Below are 23780 nucleotides of genomic sequence, written 5' to 3' on the forward strand. Positions count from 1 at the left end.
CAAGATTTAGTTCATCAAAAACTGGAAATATTCTCTAGGCAAGTGGACTGGTCTGTTTTCCATTATTAAACTGGAATACCCGAGGCTGGGTAGGTAGAGAGAAAAAGGTTTCTCTAGCACACGGTTTCGGAGGCTGGAAGTCCAACCAGCATAGTGCAGGCTCTAGGGAGGGCCCTCTGGCTGCATGCTGATGGGGGATGGCATTGTGGCAGATCACACTGCCAGACAGGAGGCCAGGGGCCACTACTGTCCCAGCATCCCTTCTGAGGACACACCCCCGACTGGCCAAAGGACCTCCACTAGGCCCTCCTTCCTCTTAACATCACCACACTGGGCCGGCGCCGCGGCTCACTAGGCTAATCCTCCGCCTAGCGGCGCCGGCACACCGGGTTCTAGTCCCGGTCGGGGCGCCGGATTCTGTCCCGGTTGCCCCTCTTCCAGGCCAGCCCTCTGCTGTGGCCAGGGAGTGCAGTGGAGGATGGCCCAGGTGCTTGGGCCCTGCACCCCATGGGAGACCAGGAAAAGCACCTGGCTCCTGGCTCCTGCCATCGGATCGGTGCGGTGCGCCGGCCGCAGCGCGCCGGCCGCGGCGGCCATTGGAGGGTGAACCAACGGCAAAAGGAAGACCTTTCTCTCTGTCTCTCTCTCTCACTGTCCACTCTGCCTGTCAAAAAATAAAAAAAATAAAAAAAAATAAAAAAATAAAAAAATAAAAAAAAAAAAAACATCACCACACTGGGGGCTAAACCCCCACACACGGGGCTAAGCCCCCACACATGAAACCCTGGGGGGAAGACCCCAGCTACATCCCAAAGAACCAATAGCCCCGTCCAAAACTAGGGTGTTCCCATCCCCCCGTCATTTCAGAAGAGAGCTGCACATATCCCAGCACCTTCCCAAGTTCCAGCAATCCAATATGGCGTCGGCTCTGAAAGGAGCGGCCGTTCCGAGCGTTTGTGCTCAGGGGTCCGTCTGGTGGTGCAGCGGGTTCAGCTGCCACTGGTGATGCTGGTGTCCCACACTGGAGCACTGGTTCCAGCCCTGGCTGCTTGGCTTCCAATCCAGCTTCTTGGTCAAGCACCTGGGAAGGCAGTGGATGATGACCCAAATGGCTCCTGCCACCCACGTGGGAGACCAGGATGCAGTTCTGGTCTGGCTTTGGCCTGGCTCAGCCCTCGCTGTTGTGGTCATTAGGGGGTGAACCATGGGCCAGCGCCGTGGCTCACTTGGTTAATCCTCTGCTTGCGGTGCTGGCATCCCATATGGGCCCCAGGTTCTAGTCCCAATTGCTCCTCTTCCAGTCCAGCTCTCTGCTATGGCCCCGGGAAGGCAGTGGAGGATGGCCCTAGTGCTTGGGTGCCTGTACCCGCATGGGAGACCAGGAGGAGGCACCTGTCTTCTGGCTTCAGATTGGCGCAGTGCGCCGGCCATAGCGGCCATTTAGGGGGGTGAACCAGCGGAGGGAAGACCTTTCTCTCTGTCTCTCTCTCTCTGTCTAACTTTATCTGTCAAATAAATAAATTTTTTAAAAAATTAGGGGGTGAACCAGAAGATAGGCAATCTCTCTCCCTTTCTCTTTCTCCCCCTCTTTGTCTGTCACTCTGCCCAATAAGTAAAAAAAAGAAAAACTTTTAAAAATCCTTTATTAAAAAAAACAGACCCAGGGGCTGGTACTGTAGTGCGACAGGTTAAGCCACCCGTCGTGATGCAGCCCACATTGGAGTCCTGGTTCCAGTCCTGGCTGTTCTACTTCTGGTCCAGCCTCCTGCTAATGGGCCTAGGAAGACACTAGCAGGTGGCCCAAGTGCTTGGTCCCTTGCCACCCACATGGGAAACCAAGATGGAATTCCTGGCTCCTGGCTTTTGCCTGGCCTTGGCTGTTGCAGCCATTTGGGGAGCGAGCCAGCAGATGGATAACTGACCTCTCTCTCTCTCTCTCTTCCTCTTGTCACTCTACCTTTCTAATAAATATAAAACTTTAAAAAAAAAGAAGAAGAATGTAGGCTCAAGTTTAGATTTGAATCTCAGCTTTACGAAACCTGGAGAAAATTAACTGGCCCTGTCTGAGGGTAAAGAAGGTTTGCAGGCCATACAGTCGGTAACATGGCTACGTAACTCTGGCCTTGCAGTGGGGAAGCAGGGCCGTGAATGATGCACAGAGGCCCAGCAGAAATCCATGTATTGGAAACAGAAGGCTGTTTGCAGATTGGCTTCCTGCCAAACAGGACAAATAGTGATCACTTGCCTTCAGGGGTTGCAAGTTGCTTATTTCTTGGCGCATAGTGGACAACGGGCAGGAGCTGCTATGACGATGATGATGGTGACGATGAAGGTTTCTAAGTTTATCCCAATCCCGTCTGTGACTGAGATCCTTGGCCACAGGACTCCTGGAGTGGGCAGGACAGATTTCCCAGTGGAAAATAACTTTCCTGAGTGGGAAACTGTTTGGCGGAACCTGATGAGCAGGAACAGTGAATTCTGTAGAGTCCCCGGTCACTCCCACGCTGCAAAGGCAAACTAAATGCCACGCCCACCCCCGCCCTAGTCTGCGGATGAGACCTCATTTCAACACAAACCAGAGCTGATGCGAAGATACCTATTTCACCTGTGAAATGATTCAACACCTCTCTCTCCCCTTTCTGCCACAGGTGCCCTTCTTCAGGGTGGCGGCACTGGGTTCACTTGGTATTTTATTTTATTTTATTTATTTTTTTTTTTGACAGGCAGAGTGGACAGTGAGAGAGAGAGACAGAGAGAAAGGTCTTCCTTTGCCGTTGGTTCACCCTCCAATGGCCGCCGCGGCCGGCGCGCTGCGGCCGGCGCACCGCGCTGATCCGATGGCAGGAGCCAGGAGCCAGGTGCTTTTTCCTGGTCTCCCATGGGGTGCAGGGCCCAAGCACCTGGGCCATCCTCCACTGCACTCCCTGGCCACAGCAGAGAGCTGGCCTGGAAGAGGGGCAACCGGGACAGAATCCGGCGCCCCGACCGGGACTAGAACCCCGTGTGCCGGCGCCGCTAGGCGGAGGATTAGCCTAGTGAGCCGCGGCGCCGGCAAGGTTCACTTGGTATTTTAACAGCCAGCCAAAGGCATGATTTCAAGTGCAAAGCACCTCTTCAGAGTTGAAAAGCTTGTATGGTCTTCTTTTTTAGATTTATTTATTTATTTGAAAGGCAGAGTTACACAGAGAAGGAGGGAAACAGAGAGAGAAAGAAATCTTCCATCTACTGGTTCACTCCCCAGGTGGCTGAAACAGCTAGCGATGGAGCCGGCTGAAGCCAGGAACCAGGAGCTTTTCCAGGTCTCCCACATAGGTGGCAGGGCCCAAACTTGCACTGCTTTCCCAGGCTCTTTAGCAGGAGACTGGATCAGAAGTGGAGCAGCTGGGACACAAACTGGCACCCATGTGGGATGCTGGCGTCCCAGGTGACAGCCTAACCTGCTGCACCATAACGCCAGTCCCACAGAATCTTAAGGCACACTAAAGATAAAGGTCATTATGCTCATGAAAATGCAAAACAAACAAACCAGGTGCACTTGCTTTGTCTTGGGCAAGGTCATCTTATGCTATTCCTCAGCTTTTTGGGAGCCTGTTTGGGGTGATAATTGAGGACCGCTCACATAGACCACAGGCAGCTCACAGACAGAGCAAGTGGCCCCCAGGGAGTTGTCCTCACCCCTGCTTCCTGCCCCTCCCCCAAAGCATTACCTCTGCTTAAGTTCTTGAGGCCTAAGAACTGGGGTTTAGTTCATGCACTTTGCTAACCTGCTTTGGAAAAAAAAAGCAGTAGGAAGAGATGACATTAAATAAAATGCATTCATTTTTCAGTTTCTTAAGTTAGACATTCATGCTTGCTATTGTTAATCAATTGTTCTTACAGAACTACCAGTATTTTACTTTTCAATTACAGAGGTACATGGTAACGGAGAGAAACACATCTGACTGAAAGATGAGAGAGATTATAAAATGCTGTGGACAAACGTCCAGTCACAAACAAAGCAGGTCTACGTGTCCACATGGAAGCTGCCAGGAAGGGCAGAGCGGCCAGCGCATCGCAGCCCCTGGCTGTCTGATGGGCTCGTCAGGTGGAGCTCACGTGGCCAACAAGGCGGGAGGCGGGACAAAGTGTCGCAACCCCGACGGGCTACCCAAGTGATGGTATTGCTCATGTTCTGGCAGAAATGGTTATAATTGAGTAATAAGGCACTCAAATTATTAGGGCAAGTAATTATTGAAATGGTAACTTATTCTAATTTATTTAACAATAGTGAATATATTTTTTTTTTGACAGGCAGAGTGGACAGTGAGAGAGAGACAGAGAGAAAGGTCTTCCTTTTTGCTGTTGGTTCATCCTCCAATGGCTGCCATGGCCGGCACGCTGTGGCCGGCGCACCGCGCTGATCCAAAACCAGGAGCCAGGTGCTTCTCCTAGTCTCCCATGGGGTGCAGGGCCCAAGCACCTGGGCCATCCTCCACTGCACTCCCGGGCCACAGCAGAGAGCTGGCCTGGAACAGGGGCAACCGGGACAGAATCCGGCGCCCCGACTGGGACTAGAACCCGGGGTGCTGGCGCCGCAGGTGGAGGATTAGCCTAGTGAGCCGCGGCGCCGGCCTTGTCTTTCCTTTTCTATCTGTCACTCTGCCTTTCAAATAAATAAAAATAGATCTTTTAAAAAAGGATTAGTTTACTGGGATGGGTGTTTGAGGTAGCAGGGAAGATGCCGCTTGAAACACCCACTTCTCCCACTGAAGCGGCTGAAATCCACTGAAGAAGGTAGAAACCCCAACTCCACTTCTGACTGCAGCTTCCTGCCAATGCGGTCTCAGGAGGCATCTGTGATGGCCCTTGCCAACCAGGTGGGAGACGTGGACTGAGCTCTGGCTGGGCTCCTGGCTTTGGCCTGTCCCAGCACTGGCTGTTGAGGGCATTTAGGGGATAAATTAGCAGATGGGCGCTGTCTGCCTGTCTCTAGCTCTCTGCCTTTCAAAACAAAAAGTTTCTTTTAGTGCTAAAATCTTTTGAAATCTACTCCATGTTTTTTCCTACCAAACGTTTTCCATAAACTCTTTGCCCTGGGCACCGAGCACACAGCTAGGAAGGCCACTGTGCCCACACAGAACGCAACCCAGGACCCCTGCTGTGGGGAGCAACCCGGACTGGACTAAGTTACTGGAATTAAGACTTATTCTATGCATCTGCTCTCCCACAATATGGTGCTGGGAGAGGAGAAAACAGCTTCTACGCAGCTGCCTCTTGCCAACTTGAGTGATGACCTCCAGGAGCTGATCCTGCTCCTGATTGAAGGAGAGCAGCGTACTCGGCATGTGGGCAGCCGAGTTAGGATTGGCGGAAGAGGACTATAAAGGAGGAGAGAGACGGCATGCACCAGGAACATCTAAGAGGAACATCTAAGGGGAACACCTGTGCAGCCCCCGAGAGAGCCGGCTGGCGGTGTGCTGCTCCCCTGCGGAAGTGGGGAAAGTGGCCAGGGGGAACCGCCCTTCCACGGAGGTGGAAGGGACGGCAGCCAACCCGGGAAGAACCAGCAGCAAACCCGGGGAGGGCCGAGCAGACAAAAGAACAGCGCAGGGTCCTGTGTCGTTCCTCCACGAAGATGGGGAGCGACACCCTGCTGCTCACAGCCTGCCCTGTGTGGATGCTCAGCCCCCAATCCATCACTGCACTCAGCTGACGAAACACCAGGAAAAAAAATCCAAAGGCCCACTTACCCACTGACATGCCTAGATAAAACCTGCAAAATAATCATTTATTGTCTGTGTACAGCCGAAGTCTCTTCTCAGGGGTGTCGGTGGGTAGGGAAGATGTGCCGTGTGTGGCCGCCCTTGTACTTGGGCCACGATTTTGGCCTCCACGGCAGGCATCGGGTGGCTCGGTTCTGCTGCATTTGTTATCTAAGTCTTCTGTGCATTTCAAAGGGCTCCTGGAGGCAGCAAAACCTTCCAGTTGTTAAGAAAAGGAGCCGAGAAAGATCTGGATCCTGCAGGCAGCAGCAGGCCATGCCTCGGCTCCCAGCCAGTGCGGGCCGGTCCCCTACAGCCGCTTCTCCCCCTGGGTGCCCTGCCTCTGCTTCCGCTTGCGGAGCTGCCGCAGGAACTGGAACTTGTTGGTGAAGAAAATCTGTTTCCAGCCCACGTTCTCCGCCAGGGACTTCATGTCAGGGGTGATGGTGTCACAGGCCAACCGAACTATCCGCTCCCACAGCTTGTCCGAGGCGCACAACTATGGGGGTGGGAGAGAGAAGCCAGAAGTGGGTTACAGCACATGTGGGACTCAGATAAAGTCACTGCTGTGAGATGCTGCATGAGAAACACTACGTGTACGGGCAGGTGGGCCAGATACCGGTCCTCCCGCAAGAGAGGAGGCCAGGGCTCGGCTGTGTAAGGGACACAGTCATGCGCCCCTTAGTGATGGGGACGTGTGGTGAGACATGCTTCCTTAGGAGGCTCCATCGGAGTGCACTTACCCAAACCAAAATGGCTATGGGGTCCCTAGGTGACACACTTTTCAGAACTGTCATGGGATACACAGCCCATCACTGGCCAAAACATCGCTGTGACTAGGGCACGGCTATCTGATTAATAGTCAAGTCAGTAAGTCCATTCCCAATCTCGTCTGAAGTGTGCAACCTGAGGTGGTTGTAGATGGCACGGCTGCATCCACAACACTTCCATCAGCTTCCAGTTCCTCGCATGGCAGGGGCAGACAACGGCATTTGGCGACAGGCAGTGCTCAGCCCTGGTGATCGGAACCGTGCTTCCCGAAGGCTTCTGCAGGGGCTTTGGCGGTGGGCCCTACCTGTGCCACCTGTGCAGCTGAGGGAGCTGCCCTCCAGCCTGGATCTCCCTCGCATAGCTCCGTGGTCATCACATGTGACAACCCAGACGTGGAGACATCTGGGCTGGGGGAAGGACAACAGGCAGCCCATGGTTCCTGCGCACGGATGGCATGCAGGCCCGGACTCCTGCTTTCTGCTTGTGACCCTCCCTGACTGGCCCCCTCTGTGGAAACTCCAAGTCACCCAGGAACTGACTTCCCACACAAGGAGACCAAGAGGCAAGAAGCTGATGGGCCCGACAGGTCAATGACAGGGAGCAGTAGGAGTGATGGGTGATGACCTGTGCAGATCACCTCCCTAGCAACAGTCCAGAGAGTCGGTCTTATGACTGATATAATGAAATTTAGGTTGAATTTAATATCTTCACTCCTAAAATTCTTCCTTAAGGGGGAACTCCTCCACTTACCTGGGAGAGGCAGAAAGGCATCGTAAAGTCTCTCAGATTCCACAATACTGAATCCACATGTGCTCTGCTTAGAGAGGCCAGGGTGTTGGAACTGTGAACCTCTCAGGACAGAATGACAAAGAGAAAAGGCACCAGACCAGCTCAGACAGCTGGTGCTGAACACCAAGGTGCTGAAATCCACACTCTTCCTCTCCAGGACAGGCCTTGGCTCATGCCCTGGCCTTTCTACCTCCCTAGAATTCATGCTCGCTTAGTGGACAGCTTTGAGTCTTCGGCAGGTGAGCCGTGGCCAGTCAGAAGGGTGGCAGAAACTACCAGGGGCAGAATACTGAGAGCAGAGAAGGACAGGCAAGAAATGAATGGTAAGGGGAGAAGTGGAAAAGTCCGAACTAAACCCGCTGCACCTGAGGGCCTTTCAGGTGAAGGTAACCTGCCCCCCAGTCTCCACAGCCTATTCATCCACGCATCCACGCATCCAAGCTGCACGGAGTGCCTGCTGTATTGGACAGAGCACTTGTTCCAGGCTTGTGTAAGCACAAGGGGATTCAGTGGAGCGAACAGGTAGCTCACAGACTACCTAGTGAAGTCAGAGGGGCAGGTGCTGCGGCACAGCAGGTTAAGCCGCTGCCTGGGGCATCTGCATCCCATGTCGCAGTGCTGGTTTGAGTTTGGGTTTCTCTGCTTCTAATCCAGCCTCCTGCTAATGCACGTTGGGAGGCAGCAGACGATGGCCCAAGGGCTTGAGTCCCTGCCATCCAAATGGTGGTAGAGCTCTGGGCTCCTGGCTTTGGCCTGGCCTGACCCCAGCTGTTGCATGTATTTGGGGAATGAACCAGTAGATGGGACAGAAGAATTCTCTCTCTCTCTCTTCTTTCTCTCTCTCTCTTTCTCTCTCTCTCTCTACCCTCCCTCCCTCTTCTGTCACTCTGCCTTTCAAATAAACAAACAAATTCAGAGGGAAAAGTTCAATGTTACACAGCCAAGAGCAACAGCAGCCAGATTAAAGAACAAAACACGGTGTGAGATTTAGCCCAATGGTTAAGATTCCTGGGGCTGACATTGTAGCATAGAAAGTTAAGCCTCCAGGGGCGTTCCAAGATGGCAGAGTAGTCACAGTGCGGTCTGATTTAGGCTAAGCGCAATCAATATTCTAAAAGTGGAGAAAGCACACGGTCAGGATGAAGCTGTAGGAGCAGCTGGAGCGGGAGGCCCTGGGAGAGCAGCAGAAATGGCCCGGAATTGGGTGGAAGGTGCAGACTCGTAGCAACGATCACAAAACAAAGGAGCCAGCAGCTTGGATCCGGAAAGAAACGCTGCCCTGGCAAACCAGGTGAGGCCGGACTGCACGGCCCAGGCTGCTGTTGACAGAGCTGGAGGGAGGGCTTAGTGAACTGCAGCATTTCTGAGTCTGGCGCGGATCCCTCAGGGCAGCGGGGTGACTGCTCACATAGGGCGGTGGCGGTGGGAGCAGGGAAGGAAGCAGTATGTCTCTCTCTCTCCCCCCTTGTCCTCCCTACAACAGCGACCTGCAGCCAGAAATCAAAATGAAATATTAGAAATGAAGAATTCGATAGATCAAATAAAAATGCAGTGGAAAGCCTTAACAACAGAGTTTCTGAGGCAGAAGAAAGAATATCTGAGCTAGAAGACAAATCTCTGGAAATTTTACAGTCAGACTGAAAAATAAGAAGAAGAAGGAGAAGAAGGAGAAGAAATTAGAAAACTTAAAAACAGGGGCTGGCGCTGTGGCGCAGCGGGTTAACGCCCTGACCTGAGGCTCCAGCATCCCATATGGGTGCTGGTTCTAGTCCTGGCTGCTCCTCTTCCGATCCAGCTCTCTGCTATGGCCTGGAAAAGCAGTGGGAGATGCTCAAGTCCTTGGGCCCCTGCACCCATGCAGGAAACCTGGAAGAAGCTCCTGGCTCCTGGCTTTGGATCAGCGTAGCTCCGGACGTTGCAGCCATCTGGGGAGTGAACCAGTGGATGGAAGACCCCTCTCTCTCTCTCTTTGTCTCTACCTCTCTCTGTAACTCTGTCTTTCAAATAAATAAAATAAATAAATAAAAAGAAAGAAAGAAAGAAGAACAAACCGTTGTTGGAGATGGAGATCTATGGGATACTATCAAACGACCCAACACATGGGTCTTAGGAGTGCCTGAGGAAAGACAGAAGGGACAAGAAGGCTTATTTAGTGAAATAATTACAGAAAACCTCCCCAAAGGGAAGAAAGGAATGGCCAAGTACAGGAAACCCATAGAACTCCTAACAGGCATGAGCAGAAAAGATCTTCACCATGACACGTTGTAGTCAAGCTTTCCAGACAGAGTAAGGTAAAAAGAAAAGATTCTAAAACATGTGTGAGAGAAACACCAGATTATTTCAGAGGATCTCCATCTAGACTCATGGCTGACTTCTCATCAGAAACCCTATAAGCTAGAAGACAATGCAAGATATAGTCCAAATCTTTGGCCAGCGCCGCGACTCATAAGGCTAATCCTCCACCTGCGGCGCCGGCACACCAGGTTCTAGTCCCAGTCGGGGCACTGGATTCTGTCCCGGTTGCCCCTCTTCCAGGCCAGCTCTCTGCTGTGGCCCGGGAGTGCAGTGGAGGATGGCCCAAGTGCTTGGGCCCTGCACCCCATGGGAGACCAGGAAGAAGCACCTGGCTCCTGGCTTCAGATCAGTGCAGTGCACCGGCCACGGCGGCCATTGGAGGGTGAACCAATGGTAAAAGGAAGACCTTTCTCTCTGTCTCTCTCTCTCTCACTGTCCATTCTGCCTGTCAAAAATAAAAATTAAAAAAAAAAAATAGTCCAAATCTGAAGAGAAAAAACTGTCAACCCAGAATACATACCCTGCAAAGCTCTCATTTATGAATAAAGGTGAAATAAAGATCTTCCATAACAAACAGAAATGGAAAGAACTTGTCACCACTTGTCCAGCCTTACAAATGATGCTAAAGGATATGCTACAAACAGAAACACAGAAAGAAAGCCATCATCATGAAAGAATGCAAAGACAGAAAATCCCCCAGTAAAAGTACAAAAGAAAACCAAAGCAAACAACAGGAAAATTCATGGAAAACTGGCAGCGCCAAGTAGTTGCTTACAAATAGTTACCTTGAAAGTAAATGGCCTCAAATCTCCAGTTAAAAGATACAGACTGGCCAAACAGTTTAAAAAATAAGACCTGTCTATTTTCTGCCTACAAGAAACACACCTCACCAACAAAGATACACATAGACTGAAAGTCAAAGGATGGAAAAAGATATCCCATGCAAATGGAAAGAAAAAAGGGGCAGGTGTAGCCATCCTAATATCAGACAAAATAGACTTTAACACAAAAACTGATAAAAGAGACAGAGAAGGACATTATGTAATGATTAAGGGATCAATACAACAGGAAGACATGACTATCATAAATGTGTATGTACCAAATTACAGGGTGCCTGGCTATTTAAAAGAACTGTTAATGGATCTAAAGGGAGACACAGACTCTAATACAATACTAACAGGGGACTTCAACACCCCAGTTTTAGAATGTCTGGGTCCAATACCTGATTACAGCTCCTGACTCCAGCTTCCTCCTAATGCAGACCCCAGAAGGTAGTGCTGAGAGCTCAAATTAACTGGGTTCCTACCACCCATGCATGGCAGACCTGGATTGAGCTTCCAACTTCTGGTTGCACTCTGGTTCAGACCTAGCCATTGCAGGCATCTGAGAAGTAAACCAGTGAATGGAATCAATCTCTCTCAATCTCTCGCTCGCTCGCTCACTCTCGTTCTCTCTCTCCTTCCCTCCCTCTCAAATAAATAATTAAAAAGTTAAAGGGGCAGGTGAGGTAGTGCAGTGGGTTAAGCCCCACTTGGGATGCCTGCACCCCATATCAGAGTACTGCTTTGAGTTCTCGCTGCTCCACTTCTGATCCAGCTCCTTGCGAAGGTGCCTGGGAAGGCAGCAGATGATGGCTCATGTGCTTGTGTTCCTGCTACCAGTGTGGAACACCCAGATGGAGCTCTGGGCTCCCAGCTTCCACCCAGCCCAGCCTTGGCTGTTATGAGCACTTAGAAAGCAAACCAATGAATGGAAAATCTCTCTCTCTCTTCAACTCTGCCTTTCAAATGCATAAACCAGTAAAGCTTGGAAAAGCTTAAAAATCAATCACTGACTAGTGGAAGCCTCACTGTTTCTGCCCCCCAACCTGGCACCCAGGATGCTTTGATACCTTGGGCCAGACACTGCAACCCCCGCCCCCCGTATGTGTCCAGTGACAGCTCACATGGATGGGGCTACCTCACCCTGACCACGCCTCTCTTCCATGGCTCTTGCAGGGGGGTCTACTTGAGAAAGCCCAGGCTACATCCAATGCACCAGTTGCAGTCTGGGGATGTGTAGCTCTCATCCAGCCTCGGCAGTCCACAAAGGCAACTCGGTCTCCGTAAGGGAGCGGGTGTGGGTGCTGAGCAAGGTGACCTGTGACAGCCTCTGCGGCCTGACCTTCTGGGGATTCTCCTGCACACATGCCCTTCTCTCACACTTAGCACTTCCAGGTCACAGCACCAGCGGAAGCACCACCCTCCCACCCAACACAATAGCAGCTTTCCTCGCATGGGGCAAACGTGCTCATGCCCAAACTTCTCCTCCCCATTCCCACCTCTCCCACTATGTGCCTCTGGGTGTTACCTGCAGTCAATCTCAATGCATCTTCTTTTTTTAACTAAAATGTATTTACTTATTTAAAAGGCAAAGTTGGGTGGGTGGAGAGACAGAGCGAGAGAGGGCTTTTATCTGCTGGTTCACTTCCCAAATGGCCACAAGAGTTAGGGCTGGGCCTTGGGCTGTCTACTGCTGCTTTCCCAGGTGCATTAGCAGGAAGCAAGATCGGAAGTGGAGCAGCCAGGACTTGAACTGGCCCCATATCAGATTCTGGTGTTGCAGTCAGTGACTTAACCCACAGTGCCACAACACCGGTGCCCCAATGCATCTTTATATCCTATGCGCTAGAATTACAAAGCCAATCGGCACCAGTTGGCCCTACATAAAGTAGTAAGAGAAAGGGACAGGGAAATCTTGGCCTACATAGCCACAGACATGCAGCCGAGTAAGGAAACAGGTATGAGGAGCTTCTACAGTCCCGGCTTCTGCAAGGCTGTGCTCACATTTGTAACCTTCTCCCTCTACGACCCACTCCAGTTTCCCTTTGTCCTCAGTCGGCATCTCAGTTGGTCAGATTCTGTACCAGGTGATGGGAATCAAACCCTCTCCATTTCCTTCCATGATATCAGCACTTCTTGGTCCCACAGGTAACAAACGCTGTCATTTTCCACTGACTTTTGCCACTGGATCTGCCAGTGTTAGCAGGCACCCGCAGGTTCCAGAAACACCCCCTCCAGTGAACCAGCAACGCTGTTTCTCCTTGATGAGCAAATTAACTACCTGAACCAACAGAGTAATGCTCCCCACCCTGTTTTTTCCTGTCTGTCCAACGGTGTTAGCAGCCTGCATAGCAATCTCAATTTCTAGTTTGGTGAAATCATTATTGCTCTTCAGGTGCAATCATTCATTCTTTGACTACCCAAACTTCCCAAAACCTCTAATCTAGTAGAACCCAACGTTGTGAGAAAAAGCAATACGCCTTCCTGCTGGTGGTGACATGAAACTTGAAGAGAGCCACCTCCCTCCTTCAGCTACAGCTATGGAGGAACTAGGATCGTGTGTGCACGGCCAGTGGATGACAGTGCTGACCACGTTCTGCAGAGCGGCGCCCCACACTTGTCAAGAGCCATCTCTTAGCTTAGGAGACACAAAAAGCATCTCCAGGAAGCTGTTCCCTCGTTTTCTAAGGCCAGCTCATTCTGGATGTGGAGACTGTGTGCTCCATAATAAATGTATTTAAAGAAATTAAAAGCAATGTTGTAACATGCTTATCATGTAACATGATAACAAATAAAGCACGCAGTTGGGGCTGGTGCTGTGGCATAGCAGGTAAAGCCATAGTCTGTGGTGCCAGCATTCCAGATGGGTGCCGGTTCAAATCCCAGCTGCTCCTCTTCTGATCCAGCTCTCTGCTATGGCCTGAGAAAGTAGTAGCAGATGACCCAATTCCTTGGGCCCCTGCACCCACAAGAGAGAGCCGGAAGAAGCTCCTGGTATCTGGCTTCAGATTGGCTCAGCTCCAGCCGTTGCAGCCATTTGGGGAGTGAACTATCAGATAGAAGACCTTTCTCTCTGTCTCTGTCTCTCTCATCTGTAACTCTACCTCTCAAATAAATAAATCTTTTTTTAAAAAAATGAAATAAGCAGTCAGTTTATATAGGGTTTAGATGAAAGGAAGGCACATCCATGTGTAGGGTGGGCACCAAATCCAGGGACAATGAATCTCTTCCTCCTCTATAAGGAAAAGGGTTCAGTGTAACTGACCTGCCACCAAGTCTCCAACCGGACCCCGGAGCCTGGCACCTTACCGAGGGTTCGGATTGGTCTCTCCTGTGACAGCAGCCAGACTGACCTTCACCATAGGAGGTTCATGTTGTTAAGTCCATGCATAACCTTCATCCCAGCCCCGGGGCCCTTCATTTATGAGCCCATTAAATAAATGATAGGGTGAGGACTGTGTGTTTGGCACAGCCCTTGGTTCCACTTGGAAAACCAGCATCCCCTATCAGAGTGCCCGGCTGCTCCACTTCCGGTCCAGCTCCCTGCTAATGCACCGGGGAAACAGCAGATGATGGCCCCAGTGCTTGAGTTTCTGCCACCCACACGGAGATCTGGGTTGAGCTCCTGGCTCCAGTCTGGTCCAACCCTGGCTATGCAGGTATTTGGGGAGTGAACCTGTAGATAGACTATCCCTCTCTTCCTCTTTCTCTTTCTTTCTGTCCCTCTGCCTTTCAAATAAGTAAGGAATTACAAATTAAAAAAATGTTTAAATAAAAAGAACATCAGCCAGGGGATGAGACTGTGAGGCTTGGATCCTGGCTGCATTGCTCATGATCTGTGTTCTTCATCTAGGCCTGATTCCTCCTCCCCAAAATCAGGGCAAGACAGCCCCAACCCCATGGGCCACAGTGAGCACAACACTGGGTTATGTACATACATCCAGTGCTTAGTGGACACTCAGTAAGCAGTGGTTAGGTAATCAGCTTTTAGTGTTGTGAGAGTTAGGCACAGCACAGGCTACAAAGTGCCTGGAATACTGGTAAGCAGGAGAAAGCACAGAGAGCAGGTTCCCTTGCCCATTTCTCAGAGAGAAAGGCCACACGAGCAGTCAGCCTCCGAGAAGAACACTCAGGTGCCATAACTGGGAGTCGGAGGAGGCGGGAAAGACCATCCATAGACAGGACGCCAATAGGAATAGAGGTGCATCAAACCACATGGGCTCGGACTTCAGGAAGTCCATGGAAATGCATAGTATGAAAAGACCCTGCATGGCGTTTCTATTTTTTGCATCAAAATTAATTTACCTCTTAATTCCATAATTTCATTTTCTTTTTCTTTTGTTTTTAAGATTTATTTTGGGCTAGCACTGTGGCATTGCAGGTCAAGTCCAGCTCTGGCCATTGTGTCCATTTGAGGAGGAAACCAGGAGATGAAAGACCTCTTTCTTTCTCTGTCTCTCCCTCTATCTATTACTCCACCTCTCAAATAAATAAAAAATATTTTTTAAAATATGTATTTTATTGGGGCTGGCACTGTGGTGTAGCAGGTAAAGCCACAGCATGCAGTGCCAGCATCCCATGTGGGCACCAGTTCAAGTCCCAGCTGTTCCACTTCTGATCTAGTTCTCTGCTATGTCCTGGGAAAGCAGTGGAAGATGGCCAAAGGACTTGGGCCCCTGCACCTGCATGGGAGATCTAGAAGAAGCTCCTGGCTCCTGGCTTTGGCTCGATCCAACTCCAGCCGTTTCAGCCATTTGGGGAGTCAACCAGTGAATGGTAGACCTCTCTCTTTGTCTTTTTGCCTCCCTCTCTGTAACTCTGCCTTTCAAATAAATAAACAAATCTTTTTTAAAAAAAATATTTATTTATTTGACAGGCAGAATTACAGAGAGAGAGAGAGAGAGAGAGAGATCTTCTATCTTCTGGTTCACTCCTCAAATGGCCACAATGGCTGGAGCTGGGCCAGATGGAAGTCAGAAGCCAGGAGCTTCATCTGGGTCTCCCACGTGGGTACAGGGGCCCAAGCACTTGGGCATCTTCCACTGCTTTCCCAGGACACATCAGAGAGCTGGGTCAGAAGTAGAGCAGCCACGACTCGAACCAGTGCCCATATGGGATGCTGGCCTTGCAGGCAGAGGTTTAACCCGCTACACCACAACACTAGCCTCTTAATCTATTTTCCACAAACTTTTTGAAGTACCCTTGTGTTCTTGGACAAAGAACAATGCGACTAATTAATTCATGCTCACAGAATCTAAGACCAGGGACATGTACTTTCTCTTCTGCAAGTAACCTTTCAGATGAATTTAAAACTCTATCGATGCAGCCATTTCTCCAGAACCTACATTTGCCAGGCATGGGGATACCAAGAGAACACTGAAGGAGACGGCTCCGCCATCCAAGAATCACAATATGCTAATGGCGGCATGAAACCAAGAAGCCCAGACGCAAGCTACTGAATCCAAACAAAACCATGTGGCATTGAAATTCTGACCATCCTTCTGGAGAGAGTTCTAGAATGTCCTGGCCCTCACATCACAGAAACCAGACTGCAGAGCACTGCACTGTGCACACTGGCATGGGCTAGCAGAGGTGGAGAACCTTTTCTCTGCCAAGGGCCATGTGGATATTTATAACCACCACTCGTGGGCCATACAAAATTATCAACTCAAAAATTAGCCTGCTAGAGATGCATTGAATCTTGAGTCCTACCTGCGGTTGCCTTGGCACAACCAAACCAAATGATTTCCCTGGACCTTATACAGCCTTGGGATGGGCGTGCCCCACCCATGGCTAGAGCGTGGTCAGTAAAGCCCACCCCAGACACCTGGCCAGTGGGAGGCAGGAGAGCAAACGTCTTCACGTCTCTATGCTGTGGGCTTGGATATGGTGTGGACAGTGCCTCATCTGAGGGGTGTAGCCCTGAGCCTTTTAGAGCCCACACTGGGTTCTAGGTCCCCAAACGCCATCTCTCAGATGGAGGCCCCAGCTGTCCCACCTCCCACACCCTCCCCCCACATGCGCACTTCCGAAGGAGTTGGGTTCTGTGCCTGCTTCCACCCTGAACACAGTCCGGCTCTGTCTGCCGCCACCACCACCTCTGCTTGTCCTTTCCAAGCTGCAGCCCCACCCAAATGCCAGGGGTGAGAGGACCCCACCCAGCCCTTGACCACTATCTGAAGGTGAACTGATGAGGGGATGCTGGTGGCTGTCCACCCACCAGGGACCATCACTCCAGCCTACATGGCCCACTCCCCACTTCCCCTACTACCCCACCCCCAATCCAGCACAACCCGGCCTGGCCTTGGCTCTGCTGCTTTGCTCTCGTGCATCCGGACCTCTTCCTGGGAAGGGAGAAAGATGTTAAGTGTTATCTGCATTTCCTTACGCCCTGACGCTCACGTCTGAACAGGAAGCAGCCCGTATTCTGTATGTTTAAACTTCATGCTACCCTGAGAGTAATCAAATACGGGGAAAGAATGGATTACAAGCAGCAGTGAATACTGCCATAAGCATAACTGCTCAAGACCCTTTCTCTGCAAACATCAAAGCACCAGCTATGACATTCGCATACAGGGGCTATTGTTAAGCAGCAACACTGTAGCCCCACGGCAGCCAGAGCCTCCAAAGCAGTCTGATGTTAGGGCACAGGATGCCCAGTATCTTATCTCACCTTCAACAGTCCTGCAATGTTTAGTATCCTTCCAATCCTACTATGTACTCTAAATACAAGCAACAAAGGAAAACTCTTAGAAAATGTCTTCATATTAGAAAGCACAACAAACCGGCTGAACCTCCTGTAAAAGATCTGAGCTCTCACACGAACGTAGGAGACTGTGGGCCACAATACTGGAACAATGAATTTCAGGATGTCCCATGTGCCTTGGAGAATGGAGATTACGGAAGAAAATTTTGAGGTTTTGGTGGGGGCGGGGGTAAGGAAAGAATTTTCAAAGAGCCAAAATTTCCACTGGTATAATTTCATTTATGAATCATCACACGTTAGTTTGAAAATCTTCAGAGTTTAGTTTAATAGTATAAGTTGGTCTCCCAAATATCCACTTCTAAGACAGTCCTGGGCTCTTTTGCTTGATAGCTGCTGGCTTACAGGAAATGCAAGGAGCTAAGGGAGGGCTTTGGTTCTGAAGTGAAGCCTCCACTTGGGATGGCTCCCACGCCACGCTGGAACCTCAGCTGCACTCCCCATTTCAGCTTCTTGCTGAACTCCAGTTCCTGCCTCCCACGTGAGAGGCCTAGATTGGGTTCCAGGCTCCTGGCTTGGTTGCTGTGGGCATTTGGGGAGTGAACCCGAGGATGAAAGATCTCGTCCTTGCTCTCTCTCCCTTTCTCAAAGAAATGAAAATCTAAACACCAAAATAAACTCAAGTTACTCATCCTAAGGTTCTGGCTGCTTTGATCCAAAGTACAGCTAATTATGGATTCAGCTCCCCCTGGTGGTGGTGCATGAAACTAACATACAGAAATACTACAGAAGTTGAACCCTAGAACTTACTTATCTAAAACCTTTTCTTTTCTTTTTTTTATGATTTATTTATTTATTTAAAAGTCATAATTACACACAGAGAGGGAGAGACAGAGAGAGCAATTTTCCATCTGCTGGTTTACTTTCCAAATGGCAACAGCCAGGGCTGGGCCAGGCCAAAGCCAGGAGCCAGGAGCTTCACCCAGGTCTCCCACATAGGTGCAGGGGTCCAACCACTGGGCCATCTTTCACTGCTCTTCCAGGAACATTATCAGGGAGCTGGATCAGAAGTGGAGCAGCTGGGACTCAAACCAGCATCCATAGGGGATGCCAGTGCTGCAGATGGTGGCTTAACCTACTGCACCATATCATTTGAGCCAGCTGCTCTGCCTAGTGCCCACTGCCTGTGCACAGTACCGACGGGAGCCTTCCACCACACTGCCAGCCTTTTGGAATCCCTTGGGACATTTTATCTGCATAGTTTTCACATCAGTTAGACAACGGGAGCACTTGCTCTCTCTCTTTCCTCCGCTTCTCAATGGGCAGTGGGGGGGGAGGTGTGGAGGGAGGGAGGACTGAAAGGAAATAAGGATACTGTGGGCATTTGGCACAGCAGTGATGTCACCACTTAGGACACTCATGTCCCTTCCTGGAGTGCATGGCTTCAGTCCCACTTATACCACTTGGATCAAGCTTCCTGCTCATGTACACCCTGGGAGGCAGCAGATGATGGTTCAAGTATTTGGGTTCCCACCACTCACATGCATACCCCACACTGCACACTTTCTTTTTTCTACTCTTGGGTGGGCGTGCATTATTGTCCCGATATACTACCTATATCTGCCATAATTCTTTCTTAAAAATTCATGTATTATTTGAAAGCCACAGAGAGAGATATAAACAGAGGTTGATCTTCCATTTACAGGTTTACCCCTAAAATGCCTGTAATGGCTGGGGCTAGGCCAGGCTGAAGGCAGGAGCCTGGAACTCAGTCCAGATCTTCCACGTGGGTGGCAGGGACCCACGTACTTGAGTTGTTGGATGTTGCCTCCCAGGGTGCACATTAGCAGGAAGCTGGAATTGGAACCAAAGGTAGGACTTGAACCTAGGCGCTCAATAGGGGGTGAGGGCATTCAAAGTGGTATCTTGACCAATGCATATATCTGCCATAATTCTATATATGTATATGGTTATTTTAAAATAGTTACTAATATTGGAATTTTTCCATAAATATACATATTGTATATAAAGTATGTAACATTATTTATAAAAAGCAGACAGCAAACAAACCAAACATCTTTTAAGAAGAATCTGGCTAAATAAGTTATGATCTATCCATAGGGTGATACCTTGTGACACATTTTTATTTTATTTATTTTTTTAGATTTATTTATTTATTTGAAAGTTGGAGTTACACAGAGAGAGGAGAGGCACAGAGAGAGAGAGAGAGAGAGAGAGAGGTCTTCCATCAGATGGTTCACTCCCTAATTGGCCGCAACGGCTGGAGCTGCGCGGATCCGAAGCCAGGAGCCAAACCTTGGGCCATCTTCTACTGCTTTCCCAGGCCATAGCAGAGAGCTGGATTGGAAGTGGAGCAGCCGGGACTTGAATTGGTGCCCATATGGGATGCCGGCGCTGCAGGCCAGGGTGATAACCTGCTGCACCACAGCGCCGGCCCCAATGACCCATTTTTAAATTGAGGGAGTTTTATATGCACTGATATGAAAAAGTCTCTAGAATAAAAGGGCACTTCGAAAAATTTGTAGAAAATGGAATGAAAAGATGAGCAAGGAGCAGGAGTTTGGCCAGGGGTCAAGCTGCCACTTGGGACGCTTGTACCCCATACTTCAGCGCTGGGGATGAATTTCAGCTCCGCTCCCAATCCCACTTCCTATAAATGTGCACCCTGGGAGGCAGCAGGTGATGGCTCAAGTAGTCAGGTCTCAGCCAGCCACATGGGAGACCTGGACTGCATCTCCTGCTCTTGGCTTCAGCCTAGCTTATCCCTAGTCACTGGGTAGGCATTTGAGGAGTGAACCAGCAGACAAGAGATCAACTCTCTCTCTCTCTCTCTCTCTCTCTCTCTCTCTCTCTCTCTCTCTCTCTCTTTCAGCAAAAGGAAGGAAGGAGGGAAAGAAGGAAGGAAGAGAATAGACAAGCCACGAACTAAGAAAAGCAAATTCTAAAAAAAGATAAGCTTATTTTGGGAGCAAGATAGTTTGAAATCCAATCATAATTTTTTCAGAATACCCACTTCCCATGAGCTTTTTAAAGACGCCTCATACACATGGATCTAAAAAAAATAATTGCACCAAAATAAAATTATACCTTAATTCCATTTTCCATGAACTTTAAAAAATATTTATGTATTTATTTGAAATGAAGAGAGAGGGAAAGAGAGATCTTCCATCCATTTGTTCATCCCCAAATGCCCGCAACACTCAGGGCTGGGCTGGCCTGAAGCCAGGAGCCAGCAGCCAGGAACTCCACCTGGGTCTCCCATGTAGGTGGCAGAGATTCAGGTATTTGAGCTATCATCTGCTGCCCTCCTAATCATTAGCAAGTGGAGTAGCCAGGACCTGAACTGGGTACCCCAACAGGAGATGCAGGTATCCCAAGCAGTGGCTCAACCTTTGTGACACAACACTCACCACCTCCCAAATTTCTGAAGTGCTCTCACATGTTGTAAAGATGGAGAACAATATACCTACTACCATGCACTTTTCTAAAGGGTGTGCTTGTGTATATACTTAAATACCACACACCCATGCACATATGTTCATAGAGTACCTATCTCTAGAAGAACACACAGAACAAGGATCATGAGGCCGGCATGTGGCACAGCGGGTTACACTGCCACTTGTGGCCCAGGCATCCGTGCTGCAGCACCAGTGTGAGTCCTGGCTGCTCTGCTTCCAATCCGGCCCCTTGCTACTGTGTTTGAGAAGGTGACAGATAATGGCCCAAGTGCTCAGGCACCTGTCACCCACGTGGGGGACCTGGATGGAGTTCGGGGAGTGAACCAGTGGATGAAAGATCTCGATCTCTCTCCCTCCATCTCACTATATCACTCTGCCTTTCAAATACATATATAAATTTTTAAGAAAGAAAGAGGGAAAGAGGGGGAGGAAAATAAGAAAGAAAGAAAAAGGAAGAAGGAGAGAGGGAGGGAGGATGGGTGGGAAGGAGGGAGGTAGGTTAGCCACCACCAGATGTGGCCTCATGATCCCAGACCTCCAGAACCATAAGCCAAAATAAACATCTTTTGTTCACAAAGTTACTCAGTCTAGGGTTTTCATTAAGGAATGCAAAGAATACTAATACAGCACACTAAGGCAAAGAGGCCCAGGAGAGCCCAGAGAGCAGCAGAGTCAGCCTGGCTGGGCTGGCAGGAGGCAAGGCGAGGGCCCCCAGCCTGCTGTGCTCACTAAGACCGTGGATCTCACTCTGAAAACGACAGGAAGTGACCAAGGGCCATCGAGCAGGGCACTGTGGAAATGCCACCTCAAGCTCAGATGGGGCTGCAGCCAACGCAGCAATGAAGAGTCAGTCAGCAGAAAACACAACAGAGGGTTCTGAAAGCAAAGGTGAGTCCAAAGAAGACTTGAAACAGGCCCTGTAGGTGTGTCAACTGCAGGGGGACTGTGACTGTGGCCATGACGTTTTAGGAGGCACAGATAGAGGGACAAGTGAGAGTGGATGTGTATGCTGATAGTAGACCAACAGCTGCCAGAATTTCAGGAGTCTTGGGGCTGGTGCTGTGGTGCAATGGGTTAAAGCCCTGGCCTGAAGCGATGGCATCCCATATGGGTGCCGGTTCTAGTCCCAGCTGCTCCTCTTCTGATTCAGCTCTCTGCTATAGCCATGGAAAGCAGTAGAGGATGGCCCAAGTCCTTGGGCCCCTGCACACACCTGGGAGACCCAGAAGAAACTCCTGGCTCCTGGCTTCGTATCGGCGCAGCTCCAGCTGTTGCGGCCATCTGGGGAGTGAACCAGCAGGTGGAGGGCCTCTCTCTCTGTCTCTACTTCTCTCTGTAACTCTTTCAAATAAATAAAATAAATCTTTAAAAAAAAGAATTTCAGGAGTCTTAATACCAATGACATTCTAAAATGTAAAAATAAGACAGGGGCCAGCAATGTGGCGCAACAGGTTAAGCCGCCACCTGCAACACCATCATCCCATATGAGCTCCACTTCCAATCCAGCTCCCTGTTAACATACCTGGGAAAGCAGCAAGAGATGGTTCCAGTGCTTGGGGGCCCCTACCACCTATGTAGGAGACCCAGATAAAGCTCCTGGCTCCCAGCTTTGGCCTGGCCCAGCCCTAGCCTTTGTGGCTCTTTGCAGAGTAAATCTCTCTGGATTTATGTGTGTGTGTGTGTGTGTGTGTGTGTTTAACTCTGCCTTTCAAATAAATAAATAAATCTTTAAGACGATCATCTGTTATTACTACCATTTCATTAAAAATAGGCGGGCACTGTGGCATAGTGGATAAAGTCACCACTGCCTGTAGTGCTGGCATCTCATATTGGCACTGGTTTGAGTCCCGTCTGCTCCACCTCCTATATAGCTCTCTGCTATGGCCTGGGAAAGCAGTAGAAGATGGCCCAAGTCCCTGGGCCCCCGCACTCATGCAGGAGACCCAGAAGAAGTTCCTGGCTCCTGGCTTCGGATCAGTCCAGCCCCAGCTATTGCAGCCATTTGGGGAGTGAACCAGTTGATAGAGGACCTCTCTGTCTCTGCCTCTCTGTAACTCTGCCTTTCAAATAATAAATAAATAAATAAATCTTTAAAAAAAGGGTGCAGACTTTTTACCCCCTCCCTAGTAGGCAGTAGGACAGTCCTAATATCTCAAAAAGTATGGTCATTTAAATGAAATCAGTTTGGTTTTATGAAAAATTCCTATTTTGGCCGGTGCCGTGGCTCACTAGGCTAATCCTCCACCTGTGGTGCCAGCACCCAGGTTCTAATCCTGGTTGGGGCACCAGTTCTGTCCCGGTTGCTCCTCTTCCAGTCCAGTTCTCTGCTGTGGCCCGAGAGGGCAGTGGAGGATGGCCCAAGTGCTTGGGCCCTGCATCCGCATGGGAGACCAGGAAGAAGCACCTGGCTCCTGGCTTCGGAGCGGCGCAGTGCCGGCCGTAGCGGCCATTTGGGGAGTGAACCAACGGAAGGAAGACCTTTTTCTCTGTCTCTCTCTCTCACTGTCTAACTCTGCCTGTCGAAATGAAATGAAACAAAACGAAAAGAAAAGAAAAATTCCTATTTCATCCTTACTTTTCTCTTGTCGCCATGGAGTATAAAGTCACAGCCGGACGATGCTTTCCTCCTGAGTGGGAATGGCTGGGCAAACCACTTTTAGAGAAGAGAGATTGGAGAAGAATAGAGCCAAGGATCTGAGGCTTTCCTTAAAATTTTTAATTGATTGATTTGAGAGAGACTGTGCTCCCACCTGCTTATTCACTGCCCCCAAATCCAGCAAAGGCCATGGCTGAAGCTAAGGCTGGGAACTCGACCCAGGTCATACGTCCAGATTTCCCACCTGTGTGGCAGACACGGAGTACCTGAGTTGTTACCTGCTGCCTCCAGGGCTGGGCATTAGTAGGAAACTGGAGCCAGGAGCCAGAGCTCGGACTTGGATCCAAGCACTCTGATGTGAATTAATCAGTGTCTTAACTGCTAGGCCAAATGCCTACCCCAGAGGTCCCGTGTTTTTGAAAGATAACACTGATTGGAATAAATTAATGTCCAGAGAAGGGGAAAAAGAGAGAAAGATTAAAAGGTTGGAAGCAAATGCAACACAGTAGCCTAGACTGGCTCCCAATACAACAACAGCTTAGTGGAGAAAATGATGAAATCTGAATAGCATCTGCGTTTTAGTAA

At 49.9% G+C, this 23780-nt stretch overlaps 1 protein-coding gene across 1 annotated transcript in view; it reads right to left on the minus strand.

Annotated features, from left to right (window-relative positions):
• Nucleotides 1–5748: 5748 nt before the first annotated feature.
• The window catches only part of FBXO36 (F-box protein 36), a 103686-nt gene continuing 85654 nt past the window's right edge, over nucleotides 5749–23780 (minus strand). Inside the window, exon 4 of the mRNA XM_002712441.5 lies at nucleotides 5749–6240. Within this exon, the coding sequence (XP_002712487.2) occupies nucleotides 6052–6240 (189 nt within the window). The 3' untranslated portion in view covers nucleotides 5749–6051. The remainder of the gene's footprint in view (nucleotides 6241–23780) is intronic.

This window comes from Oryctolagus cuniculus, chromosome 3, assembly GCF_964237555.1.
Source record: "Oryctolagus cuniculus chromosome 3, mOryCun1.1, whole genome shotgun sequence".
Taxonomy (NCBI): Eukaryota; Metazoa; Chordata; class Mammalia; order Lagomorpha; family Leporidae; genus Oryctolagus; species Oryctolagus cuniculus.